Here is a 23588-nt window from a genome sequence, read left to right as displayed (position 1 = left end):
GGCTCTACACATACATTACTAATTAAACACATTTTCACATTAGTCATGTTGCATAGAATTAAAATGAATGGGATAAACCATGAGAAAAAAAAACATATAAAGAGAAAAGAGTCTGCTTCATTCTGCATAAGATTCCATAGTTTTTTCTCTGCATGTGGATGGCATTTTGCATCATGAGCCCTTTGGAAATATTTTAGGTCCTTGCATTGCTGCAAAGGGCTAAGTCTGTCAGAAAGTCCTTGCACACTGTGGCTGTTACTGTGTATAATAAGTCTTCCCAGGTTTTTCTGAAGTCTACCTGTTCATCCTTTCTTATAGCACAATAATACTATTCCGTTACATTCATATACCATCACTTATTCAGCCATTCCCCAATTGATGGGCATTCCTTCAATTTCCAGTTCTTGGCCATCACAAAAAAGACCTACTATAAATAATTTTGTACTAGTGGGTCCTTTTCCCATTTTTATGATCTCTTTGGGATAGAGCCCTAGAAGTGGTATTGATAGCTCAAAGGGAATGCATATTTTTATAGCCCTTTGGGCATGGTTCCAAATTGCTCTCCAGAATGGCTAGATCAGCTCACAGCTCCACCAACAATGAATTAGTGTTCCAACTCTCCCACATCTTCTTTAACATTTATCATCTTCCTGTGTTGCCATGTTAGCCAATCTGACAAGTGTGCTGTGTTACCTCAGAGTTGTTTAGATTTGTATATCTAATCAATAGTGATTTAGAGCATTTTTTCATATAATTATAGTTTTAATTTTTTCCTCTGAAAACTGCCTGTTCATATCCTTTGACCATTTATCAACTCGGAAAAAGCGTGTATTCTTGTAAATTTGAATCAGTTCTCTACATATTTTAGAAATGAGGCCTTTACCACAGACACTAATTGTTAAAATTCTTCCCCAGTTTTTTACTTTCCTCCTAATCTTGGTTGCACTGGCTTTGTTTGTGCAAAAACTTTTCAATTTAATATAATCAAAGTTATCCATTTTGAATTTCATAATGTTCTCTATCTCATTTGGTCATAAATTCCTCCATTCTCATTAAATCTGACAAATAAACTTTTCCTTGCTCCCCTAGTTTGTTTATAGTATCAGCCTTTATACCTAGATCATCCCTTCATCATTTCTTATAGCACAATAGTCTTCTATCACATTCTTACATCATAACTTGTTCAGTCATTCCCCAATCGATGGGTATTCCTTTAGCTTCCCATTCTTTGTCACCACAAAAAGAGCTATCAAATATTTTTGTACATATGGGTCCATTTCCTTTTTCTTTGATCTCCATAGGCTACAGCCCTAGTATTACTGGGTCAAAGGGTATGCACAATCTCATATTTTCAAATTATTCTCCAGAATGGTTGGACCAGTTAACAACTCTACCAGCAGTAGCAGCTATAATTATTAAACATGATAACTGAGAGATGCCAGTCAAAGGGCTGCATAAGATCTGAGGGAACGGATTGTTTTCCACAAAGGTAATCAGGCAAGAGTTCATGGAGGACCTTTGGTCATTTATGTTTGGTCTTTGCTTATCCATCAGGGCTACTGTTTGCTTAATTCATAGCTAACAGTGAACACTTCTGAAAACTAGTACCTAGAGAGGTGTTTGCCCTCTCACCTACACACTTATCAATCCTTTCTCAGTAGAGTTCTTCAGTAATTCTTTTCATATAATATTTGAGCACCAAAACCGATGGAAGGAACATCTGTAATGTGATGGCTGAGTTCTAAACCAAACCAGTGCTATGGTCTCAGATTCTCTGTAGGAATCTCTGCCTGATCAGAGGTAGAAAAACGAGTATCATCTACCTGTACCTACCCTGAGCAAAGGAGCAAGCTGACTTCTTTCACAACATATGTTCAGATGGCATCTCCTATGAACCAGAAATGGGAGGTGGCAGTTTTAATTGTAGGTAAACAGGAGATTTCCTTGGCCCAATCTGGCCAGACCAGACCCCACTACATGTTGAGCCTGTGCCCTGGCCATTTCCATAGCAACCTAAGTCTCAACTCTTACAGGATGAGGCACTTTGGCAAACCCTGGTGAGGGAGAAGTAATGAAGGGCTCCTAAAAAAGAACTGCACTGTGGGAGGCAAAGATCAAGGTTCATAAACTGAACTTGCAAAATGGGGGAAGACCTGGAGTTCCCACTGGGGTCAGTCGCAGCATCCATTAGAGCAACAGCTAATGGCAGTGTCTGCATTAAGAGCTGAGAGACACACCGAGGAAAGACAACTTCAGGACTCTACAATGGCACTGACCCTCAGAGCACAGTGGAGACCTATGTCTAAGGAGAGTGTTGTGAAGACTCTACAAAGGTGAGACTAGGATTTCCAGGAATAAGGAGCTATGAATTCACCCTTTGGCTGCTAAGTTTGAACCCGCTTTCCCAAGGGAATTTATGTGCACTTGGGGAGCGTATGCTCCCAGTTTGGGAAGAAGGATGAGGATGATGATGAAGATAGTATTAACATAGTGCTTTAAGATTTGAAAAGCACTTTATATAGATAATCTCATTTGATCTTCACAACATGCTGTTTTTGTCCTCATTTTACAAATGAGGAAGGTAAGGCTGACCAAGATTAAGTGACTTGTTCAGGGTCACACAGCTAAAAAGCTTCTGAGTCAGAATTTGAAGTCAGATCTTCCTGAGAGTGGTTGTACCCCAAGTCTACCAATCAACCCACTGTGCTATATCTAATTAGGAAATACCCTTTCTGAAAGTTAATTTAACTTTGGTTGATAATTGATAGGGAGCACAACAGATGGTGGTTACAAGCTAAGCAGATAAAGTAGTTCTTAGGGGGGAAATTTCCTTCTCAAAACATGTTCAGCTAAACAAGGGTAGGTAGGTGGTAAAGTGGATAGAGTGCTGGGCCTGGAGTCAGGAAAACCTGAGTTTAAATCCAGCCTGGGACACTTACCAGCTGTATAACCTGGGAAAGTCATTTAATGCTATTGGCCTCAGTTCCTCAGTCTGCAAAATGAGCTGGAGAAGGAAATGGTAATCTACCCTAGTATCTTTGCCAAGAAAACCCCAAATGGGGCCACAAAGTGTTGAACATGACTGAAAAGCAACCCCAAAAACATGTTCATCATCAAAGAGAGAAGCAAGACACCCAGTATGCAAATTTAAAACAAATCAAAAGTCCTGAAATGAATTTAAAATAGAAATTCTGAAAATGAAAGGAGATAGTATTGAAAACAAAAAATCATTAGTAATTAAGAATAGGCTAAAAAAGAATTTTAAAATAGACAAGTTATTCATTAATTTTAAAGTAGAATAAGAGGAAATCAAATCAGCAATATAAAAAATGAAAAAGGACAAATCACAAGAAGCAATAAAGACAACTGTTAGAACTTCTTTTGCCCAATTATGTCAACAAAACTGATCAGTGGAATTCCAAAACTTGAGAAAAAAGATGTAATGTGAATTTAAAGATTTATTATTCACAAAAAGTTTTTAATAATTCATAGTTTAAACTCTAAGCTAAACAACTTGAAATCTAAATTTCTGTCACAAAGCTTTTATTCACAGTGAAAGGCCAGTTAATTTTTTAAATTAACATCAGCTCAATATGGAATTTCATCTTGGTCTCCACTTTATGTCTTTTACACCATGAAAATGTTTCTTTAAAGCAGTGTTGTCTGCCCATGTAGAATCCAGACAGGAGTCATCATCATTTTCTTCCAATTTCTGGGGAAAAAATATGGTTTTACTTGCAGTACTTTAGGAAGGTTCATAATAAAGTATGAGAAAGGCTAAAAAAGGTGCTTGGGGCTCTCCCTAAGGTTCTCCACTGACAACCTCATATTCAAGTTCCAAGCCTTCTGGGGGATGTAACAGGGGAACTCATAGGTAAGGGAAGATAATTTTGAGTTCCTGGATGTTCCCTCTTATTCAAAACTCTGAAACTCTGCCCCACGTTCTCCCCAGGCATACTGCGTCCCCTCTAGAAGTGTTACCTTGAGTTCCTCCTGCCTTTTGTAATAATACAGCATCATCTGTTTCTGCTCTTCACTGCTTATAACAGGCTCCCGGGCTGGAGCTCCCTGACCTTTCTGTTGAAATGGGGAAAAAGGTAAAATGCATATTAAAGTAAAATTTACTTCTATTTCAATGAGTCTATGATCTCACTGATGGAGGTAATTCCCTTTCAACCACACAGATAACAAACTGTCAGACTGCTCATCTTGCGGGATTCTTGTTCACATTCCATAAATCCTCCCCAGAGGATCTCCCCAAGGTGCTGAAGGCCTTCCTCCTTCTAACCAACCAGTTAAAGTTAAAATGTAAAAACAATGAAACATTAAAACATAAGTACTCACTTGCTGAAGCTTGACAATTATTTTAGTTTTTTCATTTTTCCCCACATAGTCTGAAAGTTTCTGAGTTCTTTTTAGCTCCTTTGCTGCCCACCACAATTGTGCCTCTGATTCATCAATGATCTGAAGCCCAGCCTGCAATGAATTAAAAGAATTGGCTTCAGGACAAGTTTGCCTCCAAAAAAGAGATGAGACGGAAAACTGGGAAAGAATTTTTGCAATGAGTGTCTGTGATAAAGGCCTCATTTCTAAAATATATAGAGAACTGAGTCAAATGTACAAGAATACAAGTCACTCCCCAATTAAGAAATGGTCAAAGGATATGAACAGGCAGTTTTCAGAGGAAGAAATTAAAGATATCTATAGTCATATGAAAAAATGCTCTAAATCACTGTTGATTAGAGAGATGCAAATCAAAACCACTTTGAGGCATGACATCACACCTCTCAGATTGGCTAACATGATAAAACAGGAAGATGATAAATGTTGGAGAAGACGTGGGAAAGCTGGAACACTAATTCACTGTTGGTGGAGCTGTGAGCTGATCTAACCATTCTGGAGAGTAATTTGGAACTATGCCCAAAGGGCTACAAAAATCTGCATACCCTTGATCCAGCAATATCGCTTCTAGGACTGTATCCCAAAGAGATCATAAAAATGGGAATACAAAAATATTTATAGCAGTTCTCTTCGTGGTGGCCAAGAACTGGAAATTGAGGGGATGCCCATCAATTGGGGAATGGCTGCACAAGTTGTGAATATGAATGTAATGGAATATTATCGTGCTATAAGAAATGATGAACAGGAAGACTTCAGAGAGGCCTGGAAGGACTTACATGCCTTCCACATCCAGAGAACTATGGAATTAGAACACAGAATGAAGCAGACTATTTTCTCTTGTGTTATGTTTTGTTTTTTCATGGTCTCTCATTCGTTTTAATTCTTCTATTTGCAACATCACTAAGGTGAAAATGTATTTAGTAAGAACGTATGTGTAGAACCCATATAAGACTGCACGCCATCTCAGGCAGGTAGGGGAGAGGGAAGGGAGAGGGAAGTGGAAGGGAAGGGGAGAAAATCTTAAGAGTTATGGAAGTGATTGTAGAAAATTGAGAACAAATCAATTAATTTTTAAAAAAATAACAAGAAAAAAGATGAAAAAATGCATTCTCTTCCCCCTGCCTCCCACCCGATTTTTTGCCGAGGTGGGGACCATGGTTAGAAAATACTGCATATATTCGCAGACTCAGCTGGTGTCTTGGTGATTTTGCTAAACAGCTTTTTGTTCTGTCTTTTAAAATTCTTTGTTATAAGGAACGGCTCTCTGGGAGGAGAGAGATATAGCTGAAGGTAACCGAAAAGCATAAAGATACTTACTTTTAAGAAAAGATTTGATTTTGGGCTGCCACACCATCCAAATGTACGTTGTCAAATTTTGAAACAGAGTACAGCTTGGCTTATGAATCACTCTACACAAATACCAATCTACTGGGGACACCTAAAATTCTGACTTTTTGCCAGCATCTAAAACACTCATCTTATTATTTCAGCACTTTAAACTCATTATTGAAACTCATGAGAATTAATTTCCTGCTTTGGAGCCACATTTCATTTTAATCAACTGTCCTAAGGTAACAGGGAAAGCAGTGTATATAGAAGAGTGAGCCCTGGATTTGGAGATCAGAGATGCAGGTTCAGGTCTCAGCCCTGTCACTTATTATCTGCACGACCCTGGGCAAACCACTTTCCCTCTCTGAGTTTTCTCATCTATAAAATGGGGATAATTATAGTTCCTTTCCCACAGGTTTCTTGTTAGGAAACTGTTTAGTAAACCTTAAAGTCCCACTAAATGGGAGTCATTCTCTTTGTCTCTAGACTTTTTGGATATGACATGGAGACACCATTAAAACCAGGCTGTTCATGCACAATCAGGCACAAAGGGATCTGAACTGGTTCCAATCTTTTTATGGTTTTTAGAGACCAGGTCTCCCATCTCACCAGACTGCAGGTCCCTCTTCCTCCCAGCTGACTGGCATGGTAGCTCTGACCCTCCCCAGCAGCAGGGACTCTGGCACGCATCACCCTCCCCTCCCCTCAAAAATGCCTGCTGATTCTGAGTCTTTGAGAGTCAGCGCTGACCCTGGGATGTTAAATGAACCACGTTTTACTATTTAAGAGGAGAAAGAGAGAAAGGCTTGCAAAGGTCACTATGGGGAGCCTCCATGACACCGAACTGCAGAGGAAGAACATTCAGTCCTCATAGTCCCTTCATTTTTGCAGCTGTAATGAACCTCAATTGTCATTCCCTTCAACCATTTGCTAGCCCTGCTGCACTGTCGATCTTTTTCTTTTTATTTGTTAAGATTTATTTATTTTTTTAGTTTTCAACATGCACTTTTATAAGATTTTCAGTTTTAAATTTTCTTCCCTTTCCACTCCCCGCCCTAAGACAGCATGCAATCTGATACAGGCTCTGTTTATGCATTCACATGAAAAATATTTTCACATTAGTCATTTTGTAAAGAAGAATTAGAATGAATGGGAGGAACCATGAAAAAGAAGAAACAAAACAAAAGAAAAAAGATCACACGGTGTCCTTTCACCTGCATTCAGACGCTGTTGTCCTTTCTCTGGATGTGGATATGGCATTTTCCATCATGAGTGTTTCAGAGTTGTCTGAGACACTTTCATTGCTGAGAAGAGCCAAGTCTATCAAAGTCAGTCATCGCACTCTGTGGCAGTTACCGTATACAATGTTCTCCTGGTTCCGTCTACTTTACTCAGCCTCAGTTCACATAAATCTTTACAGGTTTTTTTGAAGTCTGCCTGCTCATCATTTCTTACAGTACAATAGTATTCCATTACATTCATATACTACAACTTGTTCAGTTATTTCCCCAATTGATGGCCATCCCTTCGACTTCCAATTCTTGGCCACCACAAAAAGAGCTACTATAAATATTTCTGTACATGTGGGTCCTTTCCCTTTTTTATGATCTCTTTGGGATATAGACCTAGAAATAGTATTGCTGGGTCAAAGGGCATGTAGTTTTATAGCTATTTGGGCTTAGTTCCAAATTGTTCTCCAGAATGGCTGGCTGGATCAGTTCACAATTCCACCAACAATGCATTAAAATTCCAATTTTCCCCATCTTCTCCAACATTTATCATTTTCCTCTTTTGTCACATTAGGTAATCTGATAGGTGTGATGGTGACATTTTTATTATTAGTAGGACTTGAAATTCAAGACCTCAAACTCTAAAATTTCTTCTAATTAGAAACTCCTGTCCTTGCACTTGCCCTACCCATTCCTAGCCTCCAATTCCTTGGCCCTGGCGTAATTTTTCAGTCCATCATCCTCTTTATCTCCTGTAATTAGTCATTTCAATACTGTTCTCTGTAGCATCATCTCACATCCCTTCAACTTTCCCCTATAACTACTTGCCAATTCTCAATCTAGGGCTAACTCTACTACTTTCTCTGATCCTAACATTAGGCTGCTAAACAGTGCTGGTAAAAATCATGAAACCATCTTGTTTATAATTATTGTCAGTTGATACTATTTAATTCCAGCTGAGCCTTCACTGCTATTTGGCAATGTTTTCACTCCCTGCCTATCTCCTTTTTCCCCTGAAGCTGCTGGGTCTATTCTAGTTTTCAAGGAGTCTGCTGCTTGGGTTAGTTTTGTCTGTTTCTCTTCTAAGATGTTTATTATTTTAATTCTTTCCTCCAAAGCTTTTATTTCATTTTTATTTCTTGGTTCATTTCTACATAATCATGTAATCCTTGATGAAAATCAATTTTTTTTTCAGTTCTCTGCTTGCAATGGTTATGGGCATTTCTAAACCTACAATGATTTTTAATACTGGTCAAGGTTTTTTCTGGTTAGACTATCTCTCGAGCTTTATTTCCTGAAATGAGGTTTTGTTCCTAGGCCAGGCTCTGCTGCCTGCTATGGTTTTGAGTAGGGTGGTCACTCCTGCTTCATCTTGCCCTGGGTTTCTGCACTGATCTCATCTCACAGAGTTAACCACTTCCCTTGCCCTGTCCCACTTGGATCTTAAGAGGTTCTAAGCACTGGATTTTCAGGGCCGTCTATGGCATCTTAGGACAGAGGCTTAGGGAATCTCAGAGTCCCTGGGCACCTATGCTGTCCTAGAGTCTGAGAGCTGTCACATCCAGAGCTGTCATATCCTGGTAGTTTCCAATGCGTGCAGTATCACATTTACTCATATGGGCCAGAATACTAGAAAACATCAAGATTAGTTTGATGAAAATGATGGGAAACTTCAGAAGTTGCTAAATGAAGAAACAAGAACTCCACTAGGTTTACCAGCAGGGTAGTTCATGTATCCCTAAAAAGGCAGTGTTTAACTCTATAAAAATAAAGTGCAAGCAAAGCTTAGAGAGACACAGGATTCCTGGCTCAGTAACAAGGCAGACGAAATTCAGTTTTACATTGATAGTGCCTTTATGATGCCCTAAAGGCTATTTATGAGCCAAAGACCTATGATGCATCTTAACAACTCAGTATTGTTGGAGCCACAGTGATTAGTGATAAGGACATCATCCTGGAGAGACAGGCTGAACACTTCCATAGCGTTCTCAACAGACCATCATCAATCAATGCTAATGAAGCCAATCCCTCTCTACTCAAACTTCCAATCGAAGAAGAGATTTTGAACGCCATTAGACTCGTGGGACTCCACTCATATGGCAAAGCACCTGAGGCTGACTCTATTCCAGCTGAGATTTATAAGGTGGGGGGGGGTTATATGGAAAGAGGATGTTATCCCCCAGGAGTTCAAGGATGCCTCCCCTGGCCATCTCTGTCCTGTGACAATCACAGGGGTATCTCTCTCTCAGTCATTGTCAGAGACCTCCTCAACAGGCTGATGCTTCACCAGGAAGACGGTCATCTACCTAAGAGCCAGAGTGGCTTCAGGAAAGGCCAAGGAATACCTGATACAGTGTTTCCTGCCTGACAACTCTAGGAGAAATGCCAGGAACAGAACAGAGGTCTGTACACAACATTCTTGACCAACTTGACCAAGGCCTCTGATACTGTCAAATGTTGAGGGTTTATGGAAAATCATAACAAAATCTGGCTGCCCAGAGAAGTTTATCAGCATTGTACATCAGTTTCATGATGGCACACTTGCACAGGTTCTAGATAACAGATGATGCTCTTGTGTTTTCCCAGTCACCAATGGAGCGAAGCAGGACTATGTACTTGCTCCTATGTTCTTTTATCATGATGTTTTCAGTTAGGTGGTTGGATGCCTTCTAGGAGGATGAAAATGGCATCAAGGTCAGCTATTGCACTGAGAGTAAAGTATTTAACTTGAAAAGGCTACAAAGCAAAAACTAAAGTAGAGGGAGAGGTGGTATGCGACTTTTTGTTTGCAGATGATTGCACACTCAATGAAGCCTCTTGAAGCTGAGATGTAACAGAACATGAATTGATTTTTTCCTGTTTGTGCTAATTTTGGCCTTATAATCAACACCAAGAAAACACAGGTTCTCCACCTGTTAACATCACACCATCCATATATGGAATCATCAGTTACAGCAAATGGAGATATTCTGAATATGGTGGATAAGTTCACTTACCTTGGAAGTATATTTTCCAGGGATGTACTCATAGACAGTGAGGTTGATGCATGCACTGCCAGAGTCAGCTCAGTGTTTAGGAACCCCCGAAAGGAAAAGTGTTGGAGAGAAGAAGCATTAGGCTGCTTAACCAACGGAGGGTCTAAATTGTGCCACCCTCATTGTTGTATGCCTCTGAAACCTGCGCAGTCTATCAGTGCCATGCCAGAAAACGGAACCATTTCCATTTGAATTGTCTTAGGAAGATTATGAAGACCACCTGGCAAGATAAGGTACTGGACACTGAGGTCCTTTCTTGAGCTGAATTGTCAAGCATTCAAACTCAACCGCAGAGGGTACAATTCTGATGGCTGGCCATATTGTTTGAATGCCAAAAGTATGTTTACCTAAAAGACTATTTTACAGGGAACTCACACAGAAGTCAGAAGAAGCAGTGGAGGTCTCTCCAAAGAACTTTGGAACTGACTATGAGACATGGGAGATACTGGCACAGGACCCACCCAGCACGGCATGTCTGCATCAAAGAAGGTGCTGTGCTCTGTGAGCAAAACAGAATTGCAGTAGCTCTAAAGAAACATGAGATACATAATTTAGAGCCATGTGGACTCCAAATGTTCATATGGACTGTTTGTGCCCAACCTGTGGCAGAGCCTTCCAAACTTGTATTGGTCTCATTAGCCAGAGTTAGGACACACAATGTGTCATTTTGGTCTCTGAGAATGGACAACAATCAACCAGCTTCCAAGGTCTCCACTGTGGGTTTCTGATAATCCTGGGGACTTCCAACCACTTTGGTGCTTCTTCTGGACACAAAATCTTGAAGGACACATGTGTGCCTGGCTCGTGCTAGCACTAGATTCACTGACAGGCCCTTTTCTACTGCCCACAGATTTGGGGATGGTTTTGTATACAGCTCCAGGTGGAAAAAGTCATTTTCTGTGGTTTCTATTGGGTTTCTTAGTCACCACGCAGTCTTGTGAGGATATCAGGATTTCACTGGAGTAGATCCATGGGAGTTGGGTGTTGGGTCTCTGTTCTGGCAGGTGTCTTGCCCCAAAGTCTGCCCCTTTAACTTTCAGTAGTTAACTAACTTTCAGTTAGTTTCCACCTTTACTGAGAATATTGCAGTCATGTACTTCCTCTACTTTTCCTCTTAACAACTAAAAACAATTTCAGTTTCCTTCACTCATCTCTTCTATTTCTTCCTATTTTGGAGAAAGAAAAGTTCCTTCCCTCTCTGTGCTTGTGCCTTTGGTCCCACATCATTTCTACATTCCATTAACCCTGTTAACAGCTGAATTCCTAGAAAAAATAGCCTATATTCACCACCTTCATTTTACCCTGATACCTGTGGTCATAAACAACATGGTTTATGCTCCTACTATAATACAACTTTTCTTTCAAACTAATCAATAAACATTAAATGGTAAGCTTCGATGGTTTTTTCTCAATTTCTTCAACCCATCAGTAGCTGATGATGGTGGCTACGTTTTTCTTGCTAAAACTCTTCCCCCTTCGATTTTATTCTGTTTCTCTATCTCTACTTTCTGCTCCTTCACATTTCCCACTCCCTATGTATAGTTACTTCTTTCCAGATCTCCCAGGTAGCCAGGCTTCAAACCTTGGCACTCTTCTGATTCCTTCCCTCCCCGCCCCACATACACCTAGTAAGTCACCCAGTCCTATAGACTCTAGTCTGAAGTATCTTTTGCAAGGCCTCCTCTTTCCATTCCCAAGGGCACCGTGCTCAGATGCTCGTGATCTCCTGCCTGGCCTGTTCTTAGTCTCCGTGACTCTCTCCAACACATCCTATAAACTGCTGCTGCAGAGCAATGCAGCTCTGATCAAATCATCTCCTCCCCTGCTCAAAAACTTTTAGCAGCTCTCTGTTGTCCAAACTGACCATACTTACGTTATGCTACTTGCCCTATGCTACTGTCTAACTGGACAGGTTGATATTTCCTAAATATCAGCTTGACTTGCCCTCCTTTTACTCCTATTTCTGGCCTAGTTCAGATGCCATTTCTGTGAAGACTTTCCTGATTCCCTTAATTGGGAGTAGTTTCCTCCAACCTCATTCCAAATTCCAGTATGCTTTTTATAACTCTTATGAAATTATCACATCTTAATTTGTATTACAGCTATTAGTATACATGCCATTTCTCTTACTAGATTGTAAGCTTCTTCACAGTAAGGAATAATTTTCATAAAGTCTAGCACTGTACATAATAGATGTTTATTAAATGTTTGTTATATAAAAGAACAGAGTATGTTCTTGCTGTACTAAATTCCTTCCGACCACATATACAAGGTTTCCTAGGGGCAGCTAGGTGGTGCAGTGGATAGAATACTAGTGCAGGAGTCAGGAGGACCTGAGTTCAATTCTCACCTCAGACATTTGACACTCACTAGCTGTGTGACCTTGAGCAAGTCACTTAACCCCAGCTGCCTCATCCTGGGTCATCTCTAGTCATCCTGATGAATATCCAGTCACTGGATTCAGATGGCTCTGGAGGAGAAGTGAGGCTGGATACAGCCCTCCCTCACTCAAAACAAAGTCAAGTGCAAATCATGTCATTATTTCTCTGATGGCATGGTCTTCTTCGGCAACGAAGGACAAACACACAAGCTTTTAATGTTTATTAGTAATTGTTTAATTAATGCTAATTTAATACTGATTAACACTTAAAACTGCATCAAGACATTTGGGAAAGTGTGTGTGTGTGTGTGTGTGTGTGTGTGTGTGTGTGTGTGTGTGTTCATCCTTCATTGCTGAAGATTTGAACTCAGGTCCTCCTGAGTCCTACACTGGTGCTCTATCCACTGCACCACCTAGCTGTCCCCTTGCACCACCTACCTGCCCCCTAAGCATTAAAGCTTAAAACTGCACTGAAGACTTACACTTTGAAACCCCTTCCAAATGTGGGATTATTACAAAAATTTATAAAGCATAACTTAACTCCTATATTTTGTGAAAACCTCAATTTACTTTTTCAGAGGAAATAAATCTATATCAGACATGACAACTACATACCTGAGTCCCTGACAAATCTTCTTTATTCTCAAGCTCCATTCTAACTGGATCATATGGCGGCAATCCCATTGGATAAACAATCATCACAGCTCCTCGAAGCTGGTCCAGTGCGTCTTTCACCATCTCCATAGTAACACATATATTAGCTTGCACTTGTTTCTGAAATTGAGCAAGCACAATTATTTAAGCATAATATAACTATAAACAAAACAATTCCTACATTTTGATTACATTTTGTACTCAATTAAAAGTAAAGACAATAGGTAAAATTACAGTTCCATTAGAAAAGAAATGCCTTCTAACTTCTTCCCTCCAAATTCTCAAAGTACCCATGTTTCTCAAATGAAAAACAAATTCACATTAATATTAAGATGAATTCTTTCCCTCAATAAAACAACCTAATTAAGACTAAGCACACGTAAGACTAATCTATGGATATACAATTTATACTTCTCCTTAACACCTATTTTAAGTAATTAGAAAATAAAATATATGTTAATCCATGCCTCACTTGTGAACTACATATTTACCAAAAGTAACAGAAGTATCTCTAAACTGTAGGAGTTGGAGGACATGGGATAGTTACAAGTATGAAAACAGTAGTCCAGGGAGCATCCAAATATGTCTTGAAATTTTTCTAATTTTTAAGAAACTTTTATTTTCAGTTTCAAATTTTCTCCCTCCCTGCATCCCTTCCCCAATCCAATGAGAAGGTAGGAAGAATGACACCTATCATACATTTGAAGTGATGCAGAATATTAGCCATGTTATGAAAAAAATAGGCAAGAAAACCAAAAAAGTGAAAAAAACACATACTCCAATCTGCACTCAGAGTTCGTCAATCCTCATCATGTTTTTTTAATGCTTATGGAAGAAAAGCAGACAAACCTAAAAGATAGATTTTGGAAGCATGTCAAGATGGAAGGGTTAGTACAAGTGACATTACCTTAGAAATCAATGCTTTAGCTTCTTCTACAGTCTTCTTCAAAACTTGCATCATTTTTTCATTTGGAGCTTAAAAAAAAGAAGTGATAAGTTTTTATGAGAAGCTTTAAATATGTTGCATACTTTAATTCTAACTAGTGGCAGTCTAAATAGCAAGTTTAATGACAGGTATTGAGTTTCAGTAGTGGATTCAAGTATGTTAAGGGCAGTAGCTAGACTACATAGCTGGAAAAAGACAGGCTCTCTTCACAATTACAGTTTTTTGCAAAATGGCAAAGTCTGAGAAGGAATGACATGGAGGAAGATTTCTAGACTAAAAATGGGAAGAAGTGAGAATAGTCAGAATTTCTCTATTTAAAAGGAAGTTTAAATTTTTCAGCTGAGAAACCAAGAGACACGAGAAAACCAAGTTGAACCGTGATATATTTTAGAAATCAACTGTATAATCAAAATATTTGTGACAGGTAATTTTACTGCAAAAGCTAGCAGTCAATATAAAACAGTCCTTGCTTAAAGACTGTGAAAAATGAGTTGTTATAACTGGCTTTCCTTATGAATTAGTATTCTTTCTGAATTTAACTTCTTTGCTCTAGAGAGAACTATCTATCTCTGAACAGAGAGCAAGTTTAGAGATGAACAGGTGGAAACTGAAAGGGTACAACAACAGCACCCCCCAGCAGAATGCAAGTTCCTTGCAGGCGGAGATCAGTCTTCATTTCCCCCTTCGGATCACCTAAGTTGAACACAATATCTTGCACGCAGCAGGCACTTAATAAATGTATGATGAACTAAAATGCTTCTACCATTACCAGTTTTCAAAGGTCATTTTAGGTCGTAAACTCCTTAAAAGGACTGTATCTTCAATTTTCAGAGCCTTCATGAAACACAGTATTTGAGTATGCCAAGTACACAAATGATGCTCAACAAACATCTCAGTGGTTGGAATTTTTCTAAATTCAATTTTTACATGTAAGGGCCTAGTTTTCATAAAGAAATTGTGATGTGATCAAGTTGATATTTTACAATTTTATGCTTCCATCTCTCATATATTAAGATGATAACTGCATTCCAGATATGATTAAAGGTTAATGAGTCATCTGTACGGAGTGCTTGGTCACAGAAAGATATGGCTCCTCACAATAAAGTGGGGCTAAAATAAATTTGCATTCTTCCTGTTTCTGTACATATCAAGGGGCCATTTAAACAAACTCACTTCTGCAAACCTTAACAGAATTCAAACCTAAAAATTTTCCCACCAAATACTGTTTCACACTATATTTAAAATATAGCTATCACGCTATAATAACAACAACTCATGAACTATACTTATCTAATTGTGTGTATTCTCAGACTGGTGTCTTATGACATATAAAATTAAGTTTGTGCTTGTAAATTTGTGTTGAAATGTTGAGACTACTTTTCAACTGAAAGATGAGTACTATATTTTCTAAGTATCAGTATTGCCCAAACTTACTCAGACACACAGAAGAAAAAAGTTATTTATGGCTTGATTACCATGACCATTTCTTCGCCCAATTTCATCCTTCTTGAACACTGAGCCCCCACTTGGTACACATTTCTCAGCCCATTCATCCTTTAATTTAAGGTCCTCCACTTGTTCATCTGTTAGTCCCTGCATATTAGGTGGCAGAAATATGCCATGTTCTGCTAGTTCTTCCATTTCTGGAAATATGGACAAAAAAGAAAATTAGAAAACATATTTCAGAGCTATATTACCATCACCATAACATATCTGAATAACAGAGTAACCAGAAGGACTTTCAGACACAGTCTTATTTGTTATAGCTATTACTGCTCTCATTATCCTGCATTTTACAAAGGAAAAGTCTAAGGTTCAATGAGAATAAGAGCGGTATCTAAGTTACAAAGCTAGGAAATGGCTGAACTAGGACTGGAATCAAGGTTCTTAAACTCCTGGTGCTTGTGAATGCCTTTTTCATATACTTGCTTTTAGAATTCTAGAGTTGGAAGAGAATTTAAAGGTCATCCAATCCAACCACCCACCAGCAGATGTTGGAATCTCCTTGATAATATCCAGCTCTTGCCTGACTATTTCATAAGAGTGAATTAAGCACAGCTTAGTAGGAATGCAAATTTATTTTTGAAAAGCTCTAATTATTACAGTTTTTCTTTACAATGAATCTGTCTCTCTATGACTTCCATTCATTGGTTCTAGTTCAACAAATTAAACAAATATTTATTAAACACATACCACATACAAGTCACTTTTCTAAGATACTGATGAAACAAGGATAGACACGATAATTGCTTTTCTCAAGAAATTGAGAAGCTAATAAGGAGAGAAAAGATGTATGACAAATAACAATTATACAGAGAGGAAAGAGAATGACTAGATTATCTAATGGCACCTGTGCATCTCAGCACAGACCAGCTCTCCAAACACTCCCCTCAAAAATACTAATAGAAACTCTTAAGAGAAGGCAAGCAAACATCTCATAGGAAAGGAAAGCACACATTCAAAGAAATCAACAAACTAAAAAGACTCCAACAAAATAAACAAACAAGGATTTGAAAACCCACAAAGAAGCCAGAAAGGGGAAACACAATTAAACTATGGCCACTGAAATAAATATGTACTATAGACACATATTAGATACAGATATACATTATATATATACATATATAGATACATACATATCGATCTGAATAAGAAATACACTGGAGAAAGGAAACACTGACATCAATGAAGAACACTGACCAATGGCAAAATGCTGTCCCTTCTTTGTGACATCAGTGAAGAAAGAACAAAATAAAGCGGCAATGAAACAATTTCATTGAGTTAGAAATATTTGTGGAAAATATAAACAAAACTGGACTCAGTGAATAGAAACTGTTGTGTTACAAGGCAAAATGAGAGAAGTGCCAGTACAACAATAAAACAACCACAAAAAACAACACAACTGCTGTTGGAAAGCTTTGTCAAGCAAAGATGATGGAAAGAGAGGAAAGAACTCAGAGAACCTGAGAATTACTGGCATCTCCAAAAATGTTTAAGGAAGCCTGATGACCACATTTTAGCAAACTGCAGGAAGGCCCAGAATTGAGACAGACTGCAGTAGAACAAAACCTAAAGGGCACCAATAGGAATGAACCCCAAATTCAACTCATTTGGGTTGGATAGTATTAATTTACAAAACCAAAGAGCAGTAAAAAATAAGAAAATAATCACATATTAAAGAATATCAAACTGATGTGCAGAGGATTTTTTGCCCAAGATGAAGAGAAGAAAAAAGCCAAGGCACAGACAGGAAAGGTGCTAACCAGAACCAGCAGCTTTACAAAGCAGGACAGTGTAAGCACAAGACAGAATGTGTGAAGGAGAAGAGTACAACTTAAAGCTAGAAAGGTCAACCAGGGACTGATCATGGATAAGAAATTTATACTTTATTCTGGCAGTGAAGGGTGTGGTCAGCACGTTATTGTCTAAATAATTTTACTAACACAATGTGAGAATAATGGACTGGAGAGGGGGGAGAGATGTAGGCAAGAAGATCAGTTTGGAAACAGCTCAGATAAGAAGAGATGAGGGCAGGGGCTAGAAGAGTAGGGATGGTGCACATGCAAAGGATGGAACATATGTGAAAGCGGCTAGCGAAATCTAATCAGCTGAGGGAACTAGGAAATGTTTATTCAGGAAAGGGGAAGACTCAAGATAGAACTGAAGAAAGATCTAGGAAGAGCAATTACAAGTTGCAGACAGGAAGATTTTTGACTCCATGTAGAAGTTAATAATTACACTTGTCCAAAAGTGAAATGGACTGCCGATAAGGTAATGTACCCATCAATGAAAATCTATGAATGGAAGTTGGGTGACTTAGAAAATACATTACCACAGGCTTTGCTGCCACACCCTAAGGACCACCGAGTGTTTTCACCTGACTCGTGGTTGAAATTCTTAGATGTGTTCCTCCTGTGAGAGGTGAGTTCCTTGGGAGAAAAGATTCTTACTTCTCTATTTGTAACCTTAGCACTCAGCACAATGCTCTCTGCATTTAAAGTGCTTACAACATGTTTTTTAGCCATTCATTTGTTGGGGAGGTTAGAAAGAGTTCTATTCAGATTAAAGGTTGGGACAAGCTCCCAATCAATTCCTTTAAGCTCCTTTCCAACTCTGAAATTCTATGATAGGCCTTGGCATCTGATTAAAAGTTGAAGTGGAAGATGGGGAGGGGAGAGATAGTGTCAATATTCTGGGAATGGAAACACAAATGATGGTAGTAATACTGACAGAAAAAGGGAAGTAAGGAAGAACAGGAGAATCTGGAGCCACAGATATACAGAAGGAAATTAGCTCAATTAGCTATGTGATATCCAGGGAAAAGTATGCCAGGCACAGAGTCAGAGGACTTGGATTTGAAGCCTAGCACTGTCCCTTTCCCTGCATAATTGGGGGCAAATCACTTTGCCTCTGCAGGACAACAGTTTCCTCATCTGTACAATGAAGGGCTTGGACTAGGTGACATTTCAGACCCCTTTCAGTTCTGCATCTACTATCTTATGCTTCCTTCTAGGCCTTAAGCTGGGACCTTTCCTGCCACCATTCAAGATGTTAATGAACGGAATCAAGTACACAGCCCTGCAAGCTGACACCTAAACTAGGGTTCTATAGGATACAATTAACAAGACCAAAATTTGTGATCTATGTGGACTAAGCAAGTAAAGATAAGGGTGATTCAGGCTGTAAAACTGAATAGCTGGAAGGATGGTGGTGTTCTCAATACAAAGTGGGAAATTCTGTAGGAGGTGAATTTGAGGAGGAGATAAAGGTGCCTATGGGACATCCAGGTGGCAGAGTCAAGGTAGCATCTCCTCAACATCTCTCACACCCATCCCCTTGTCTTCGCTCTCATGGAAATGAATGCTATATAATTTCATTGACGTAGCTCATGCACAAAGAAGGGACAGCACTTTGCCACTGTTCAGTTGTGTCTGACCCTGTGACCCCATTTGGGGTTTTCTTGGCAAGGACACTGGAGTGGTTTTCCATTTCCTTCTTCAGTTCATTATACAGATGAGGAAACTGAGGCAAACTGTGAGACTTGCCCAGGATTACACAGCTAGTACATGTTTGAGGCCAGATTTGAACTCAGGTCTTCCTGACTGCAGGTTCAGTGCTCTCTCCACTGTGCCACCAAGCCGCCCAGGGGCAGCACAGTTTGGTGAAAAAAGCAATGACTCTGCTGTCAGGTAACTTCAGGCTCATTAGCCTCCTTTGGCCCTTAGTTTCCTCATTTGAAAAATGAAGGGTTTTGGATTCTCTGGTGACTGAAGTCTCTTCCAGCTCTAGATCAGTAACCTATAACCAGTTCAGATACTCATTACTGCATGCATGGACAACTGCAATAGCTTTTTGACTGGGCTCCCTATAACCAAGTATCTCCCCCTCTGATCAATTTATCTTGCAGCCATCAAAGTCACCAAGAAGCATTTAAACACTTACTCTGGGCCAGGGTTGCTGCTAAGGGCTAGTAATACAAATACCAGCATGAGGGGCTTATAAGCAAAGTATACAGAAAAAAGCCAGCACCTAAAAGGAAGCTGAAAAGGGTGAGGAGAGAAGGGCAGAGTTAAGAGTGGAGCCTAGAAAGGAAAGTCTCATTAAAATGGACCTTTGGTTCTGACCAAAAAGGGGAAGGGCTGCAGGGCCAAGTGATCTTTCAGGGAGAGAAGGAGAACAGGTCATAGTTGTCATGGGATTTATGATTTTCATGTTATTCGATATGGTATGTGTAATGACTGTACTATCTAGATCTGATGGAACTCCCCTATTTCCCAGGAGATCGTGGCCGGAGAGCTGGAGCTACAGCAGACGTACTGCAGCAAAAAGTGATCAATCACCTCTCTTGGCATTCTAACAATTCCTGTGCTTGTAACTACTAAGTGAACGGAACCAGGTGCTGCATTCCTGTTCCTGCCAGGCTAACTCTGGTTCTGTGCCCCGCTGAACACTCACAAGGCTCAATGATTCCCACAGGTAAGAGTCTGGAATATATTTATTTTGTTGCAGTGTAAAAAGAAATCTAGAAATTCAGGAGTGGAATCCAGAAAGGAAAGGAGTAAACAAGTGATATTTCTAAAGCACAGGTGTGACAAAAAGTCACTTCCTTGGTCAGGAAGCTCCACTGGCTCCCTATAACCTCCAGGATTAAATGTAGACTCCCTGCCTGGCATTTAAAACTGATCACAACTTGGATCCAACTAACTTTTCCTGTCTTATTTTATACAACTCCCCTTCCAGTACACTGTGGTCTTGTCAAAGCAGTTTTCTTCCTGTAGTCCTCCCTCATAACACTCCCTCTTCAGCCTCTGTGACTTTGCACCGGCTCTCCCCCACTGCTTAGCACAAGCTCCCCTTCCTTCCTTCTGCCTATTAAAATCCCTACTTTCCTTTAAAGATCAGCTCCCACACTGCCTTCTGCAGAAGACTTTTGCTGACTCCCAGTATCTCCCAAATTACCCTCTATTTCTTCTGTACACAGTATATGAACATGTGGTGACAACCGAGCTCCTTGAAAGAATGGTCTGTAGAGGGGAAAGGATAAAGAAGAGATCTTTAGGGGAGGGTGAGGAAATAGGTTAAGGTGGGGGGTACAGAAGGGTGTTTAATGGGAAGCGGAGAATTAGGGAGGGATTCTTGGAGTGGCAGCAGGTTAAGTAATAGGAGGGCAAGGTAGTGGGTAGAAATAAAGTAGAGGAGTCAGGAGGGACAGGAAGTAAGATATGCACAAAACATAAAATAACAATCAGGAGTAGAATTTGTTATGGAAAAACGTGCACAGGTGGTAATTGTGATCTCAGACAAAGGATAAAACAGATTTAATAAAAAAGAGTAAAATAGGGAAACTATACTATGTGTCAGCCATATTCATCGATATTGTTTTGGACTATTTAAAATAACTCAACGCATACAGCTGGAATATTGCTATGGTGTAGAAAATGACAAGCTGATAAAGTTGGAAAAACACGGAAAGACTTTGACTTACGAAGGAAGAGGTTATCCACCCTCAGAGAAACAGAGGGCAAATACGTATAGTACAGTCTTACACAGATACATATGAATGTATATGTCTATATATGAGTAGAATTATAGCTACTTAAGCATATGTCTAAGCAAGCGTATGTATGGGAGGGCATATGTATGTGTTTTCTTCCTGATTGAGCCATCTACTTACCATCGAATGTGGCCTAACTATTCCTTTAGTATGACACTCTATCTCTTACCTTAATAAAGGTTGCTTGCTGAACCTGGAACATTCATTCATCCACCTCATCTCTATTTCTTGGAATCCCAGGTTCCCTTCAAGGCCCAGCTCAACTGCCTACTTAAGACCTTCCTGTCGTCCCACCTCCCGGTTTTAATCACTCTTCCACATTCACAAAAGTGTATTTTTGCACGTCTAGGTATACAAGTTTTCCTCCCTGGAGACGGTAAAATCTTTCTCTTTTTTCCTCCCTGTCACCTCAGAGCCTGGTCCAGGCCACAGTAGGTATAGATGCCTGAACAGAACTGCATCTTGCACAAAGCAGGTTTGTGGGTGAACGTCACAAGCTGGACATCCGCGCGATTTCAGTGGGAAAACTCCCTCTTAAGAAGCCGATTTGCAACTCATCTGGAGGAGTTTTCTGGCTTGCTGAGGCTCTCCCCCACACCCCCAAGATGTGGGGCTTGGAGCAGGCTGCAAGGCTAGGCTTCTCTGTCACGGCAAACACGCACACACATACACACATGCATATTATATGTGCACACGGTGGGCTCCGGGGGCGGGCGTACCTGAGCACAGGCGCTCCACCTTGAGCCGCCCGTTGTAGATCCTGGCCACCTGCAGGGTGAGCTCCTCTATCGGGGCGCTCCCGGGCGCCTGCAGCAGGAACTGGCTCTCGTCGCCCCGCTTCACGTGCAGACAGACCATCGCGGACCGAGGGGCTCCGCTACCGACCAAGGGCAGTGCGCACGCGCAGCTCGGCGCTGCGGGAAACACGGACGCCCAGCAGTTAATAAGGCACGGCCTGACCTCCTGACCCCGGGGTCAAAGTAGGTCAAGGTCTGGGCAGGGGGATGGGCAGTTAGGAGACGTTTGAGGGTGGGATCCCCCACTCTGGGGAAGCTAGGAAAGTGCAGGAAGACACCCCCTCCCCCCGACCGGAACTACCGGTTGCTAAGGTGACCGACTACAACAAGCGTCCCGGGATAACGGGGGCTGGGAGGCGGGGCCCAGACAGGGCCGCGTCCGCTCCGAGGAAGGCCCTGCCGCCCCGCCCCACCTCGTCTTCCCCAGTGCAACTGGGACCGCGGGAGCCCCGAACCGTTACCGACCGCCGCAACGTCACCGAGACCAGAGGCTGTCCGGATTACCGCCGCCGGGGAGACGCGACGTGAAGGCCCGGCCTCTCCCAGTTCGCGGAAGTGACGTCAGGCGACGTGAGCCTCGCGCCTTCCTTCTCCCCGCCCCCGCCGTGGCTCTCTCTCTGGCACCGCCCTCTTGGCCTCGTGAAAGGCGCGCAGGAGCGGTGATTGGCCGCTCCGAGGACCGGAAGGGCCCCGCCCCTGGCTCCGCCCCCTCCACGTGCGCATCCCTGTCAGAGGGAGCTAGGAATGACACCGCGCAGCACGTGCAAGGTGCTCCGTCAGTGCGGTCGGGTGTTATTCATCAGTAACAGGTTTCCCGTTTTCTGTGATATCCACAAAAATTCTCCGCAGTCTAAAACCCGAATCCCGTCTTCCTGGGGCAGTCGGAGGGGACGGCTACTTTACCCACCAGCTTCAATTAGTTATTAGGGAAATAGACAAATTAGATGGTTGGGGACGGATCCTGGCGTGGATTTGGGGATCTACCTCTCAGCACACCTTAAAGCTCTCTAAATGCCTGTTTTTATTTTTAAGCTCCGGTCTGTCCATGTTTTCCTTCCCGGAGACTTCTCAGCTCCAGCAGAGCTCTAGGAGGGTTGTGCTGGTAAATAGTGAACTGGCTTTCAAAAAAAAGGACATTTTGAGTCTAACCTGAGTTATGAACAGTTTAAGTCTAGAGTAGACAAGGGATAAAATCAAGCCCTGATTTGTATTTAATGCTGATTTCTAAGGTGTAAATGCTCATGCTGAAAAAAATTAACAATGGGCTCTCAAAAGTTAATTAGAAATGCTTCCTGTACACCCCTGCCCCATTCTTTATAAAGTCATTGATCCCTTTGAATTGGCTGATTTTCAATAAGAGCTGATGACTTTGGCTTAAAGTCACCGGCTTTCTGTAGAACTCTACATCCAGCCCATGTTTGTAGAATTTCTAAACAAAGAGCATATAATAACTAAAAAACTGGGCATAATGGCCACCTTTAACAAGTGGCACAGTATGCCTACTTCAGATTCAGAACTCCATCCTCTCCCTCATTCACCCCATAGGTAGGGAAGTAGTGCAGTATAGTAGAAAGATGGATTTAGAGAATGCCAGCTCTACTACTTGATAGGTGACCCTGAGCCTCTGCTTCCTCATTTGTCAAGAGAGGGTTGGACTTGATGGCCATAAAGACCTTGGCAGCTCTAGATCTATGATCATAAGTTCTAGAACATTTAATTGCCTCGATTTTTGGCCAAGAAGCAGAAAGTCTGGAAAGCCTCTA

The 23588-nt window shown here is 40.9% G+C and overlaps 1 protein-coding gene across 5 annotated transcripts; it reads right to left on the bottom strand.

Annotated features, from left to right (window-relative positions):
- Nucleotides 1-3440: 3440 nt before the first annotated feature.
- CFAP298 (cilia and flagella associated protein 298) lies at nucleotides 3441-22402 on the bottom strand. Of its 5 annotated transcripts, none has more exons than XM_072615081.1 (8): nucleotides 22291-22402; nucleotides 21748-21942; nucleotides 15450-15617; nucleotides 13936-14003; nucleotides 12990-13148; nucleotides 4345-4476; nucleotides 3982-4077; nucleotides 3441-3712 (listed from the first exon to the last, which is right to left on the bottom strand). In XM_072615081.1, exons 2-8 carry the CDS (start codon nucleotides 21884-21886, stop codon nucleotides 3602-3604), a joined length of 873 nt encoding a protein of 290 aa, XP_072471182.1. In that variant the 5' UTR covers nucleotides 21887-21942; nucleotides 22291-22402; the 3' UTR covers nucleotides 3441-3601. The 5 variants fall into 5 exon arrangements, with proteins under 5 accessions (XP_072471182.1, XP_072471180.1, XP_072471181.1 ...); XM_072615079.1 differs by having other exon boundaries at nucleotides 22287-22396; XM_072615080.1 differs by having other exon boundaries at nucleotides 22127-22369.
- Nucleotides 22403-23588: the final 1186 nt, after the last annotated feature.

This window comes from Notamacropus eugenii, chromosome 5 (assembly GCF_028372415.1).
Source record: "Notamacropus eugenii isolate mMacEug1 chromosome 5, mMacEug1.pri_v2, whole genome shotgun sequence".
Classification (NCBI taxonomy): Eukaryota; Metazoa; Chordata; class Mammalia; order Diprotodontia; family Macropodidae; genus Notamacropus; species Notamacropus eugenii.
Note: the sequence above shows the minus strand (reverse complement) of the source record. Positions and strands in the feature narration are given on the sequence as shown.

Bases quoted from the DNA above. Each gene is read 5' to 3' on its own strand.
- CFAP298 (XM_072615081.1), bottom strand. From the start codon at position 21,886: ATGGTCTGTCTGCACGTGAAGCGGGGCGACGAGAGCCAGTTCCTGCTG. The intron at 15,618-21,747 runs GTACGCCCGCCC...CCATATTTCCAG, and splicing joins GGTGGAGCGCCTGTGCTCAG to AAATGGAAGAACTAGCAGAA. The intron at 4,078-4,344 runs GTGAGTACTTAT...CCATTTCAACAG, and splicing joins TAATTGTCAAGCTTCAGCAA to AAAGGTCAGGGAGCTCCAGC.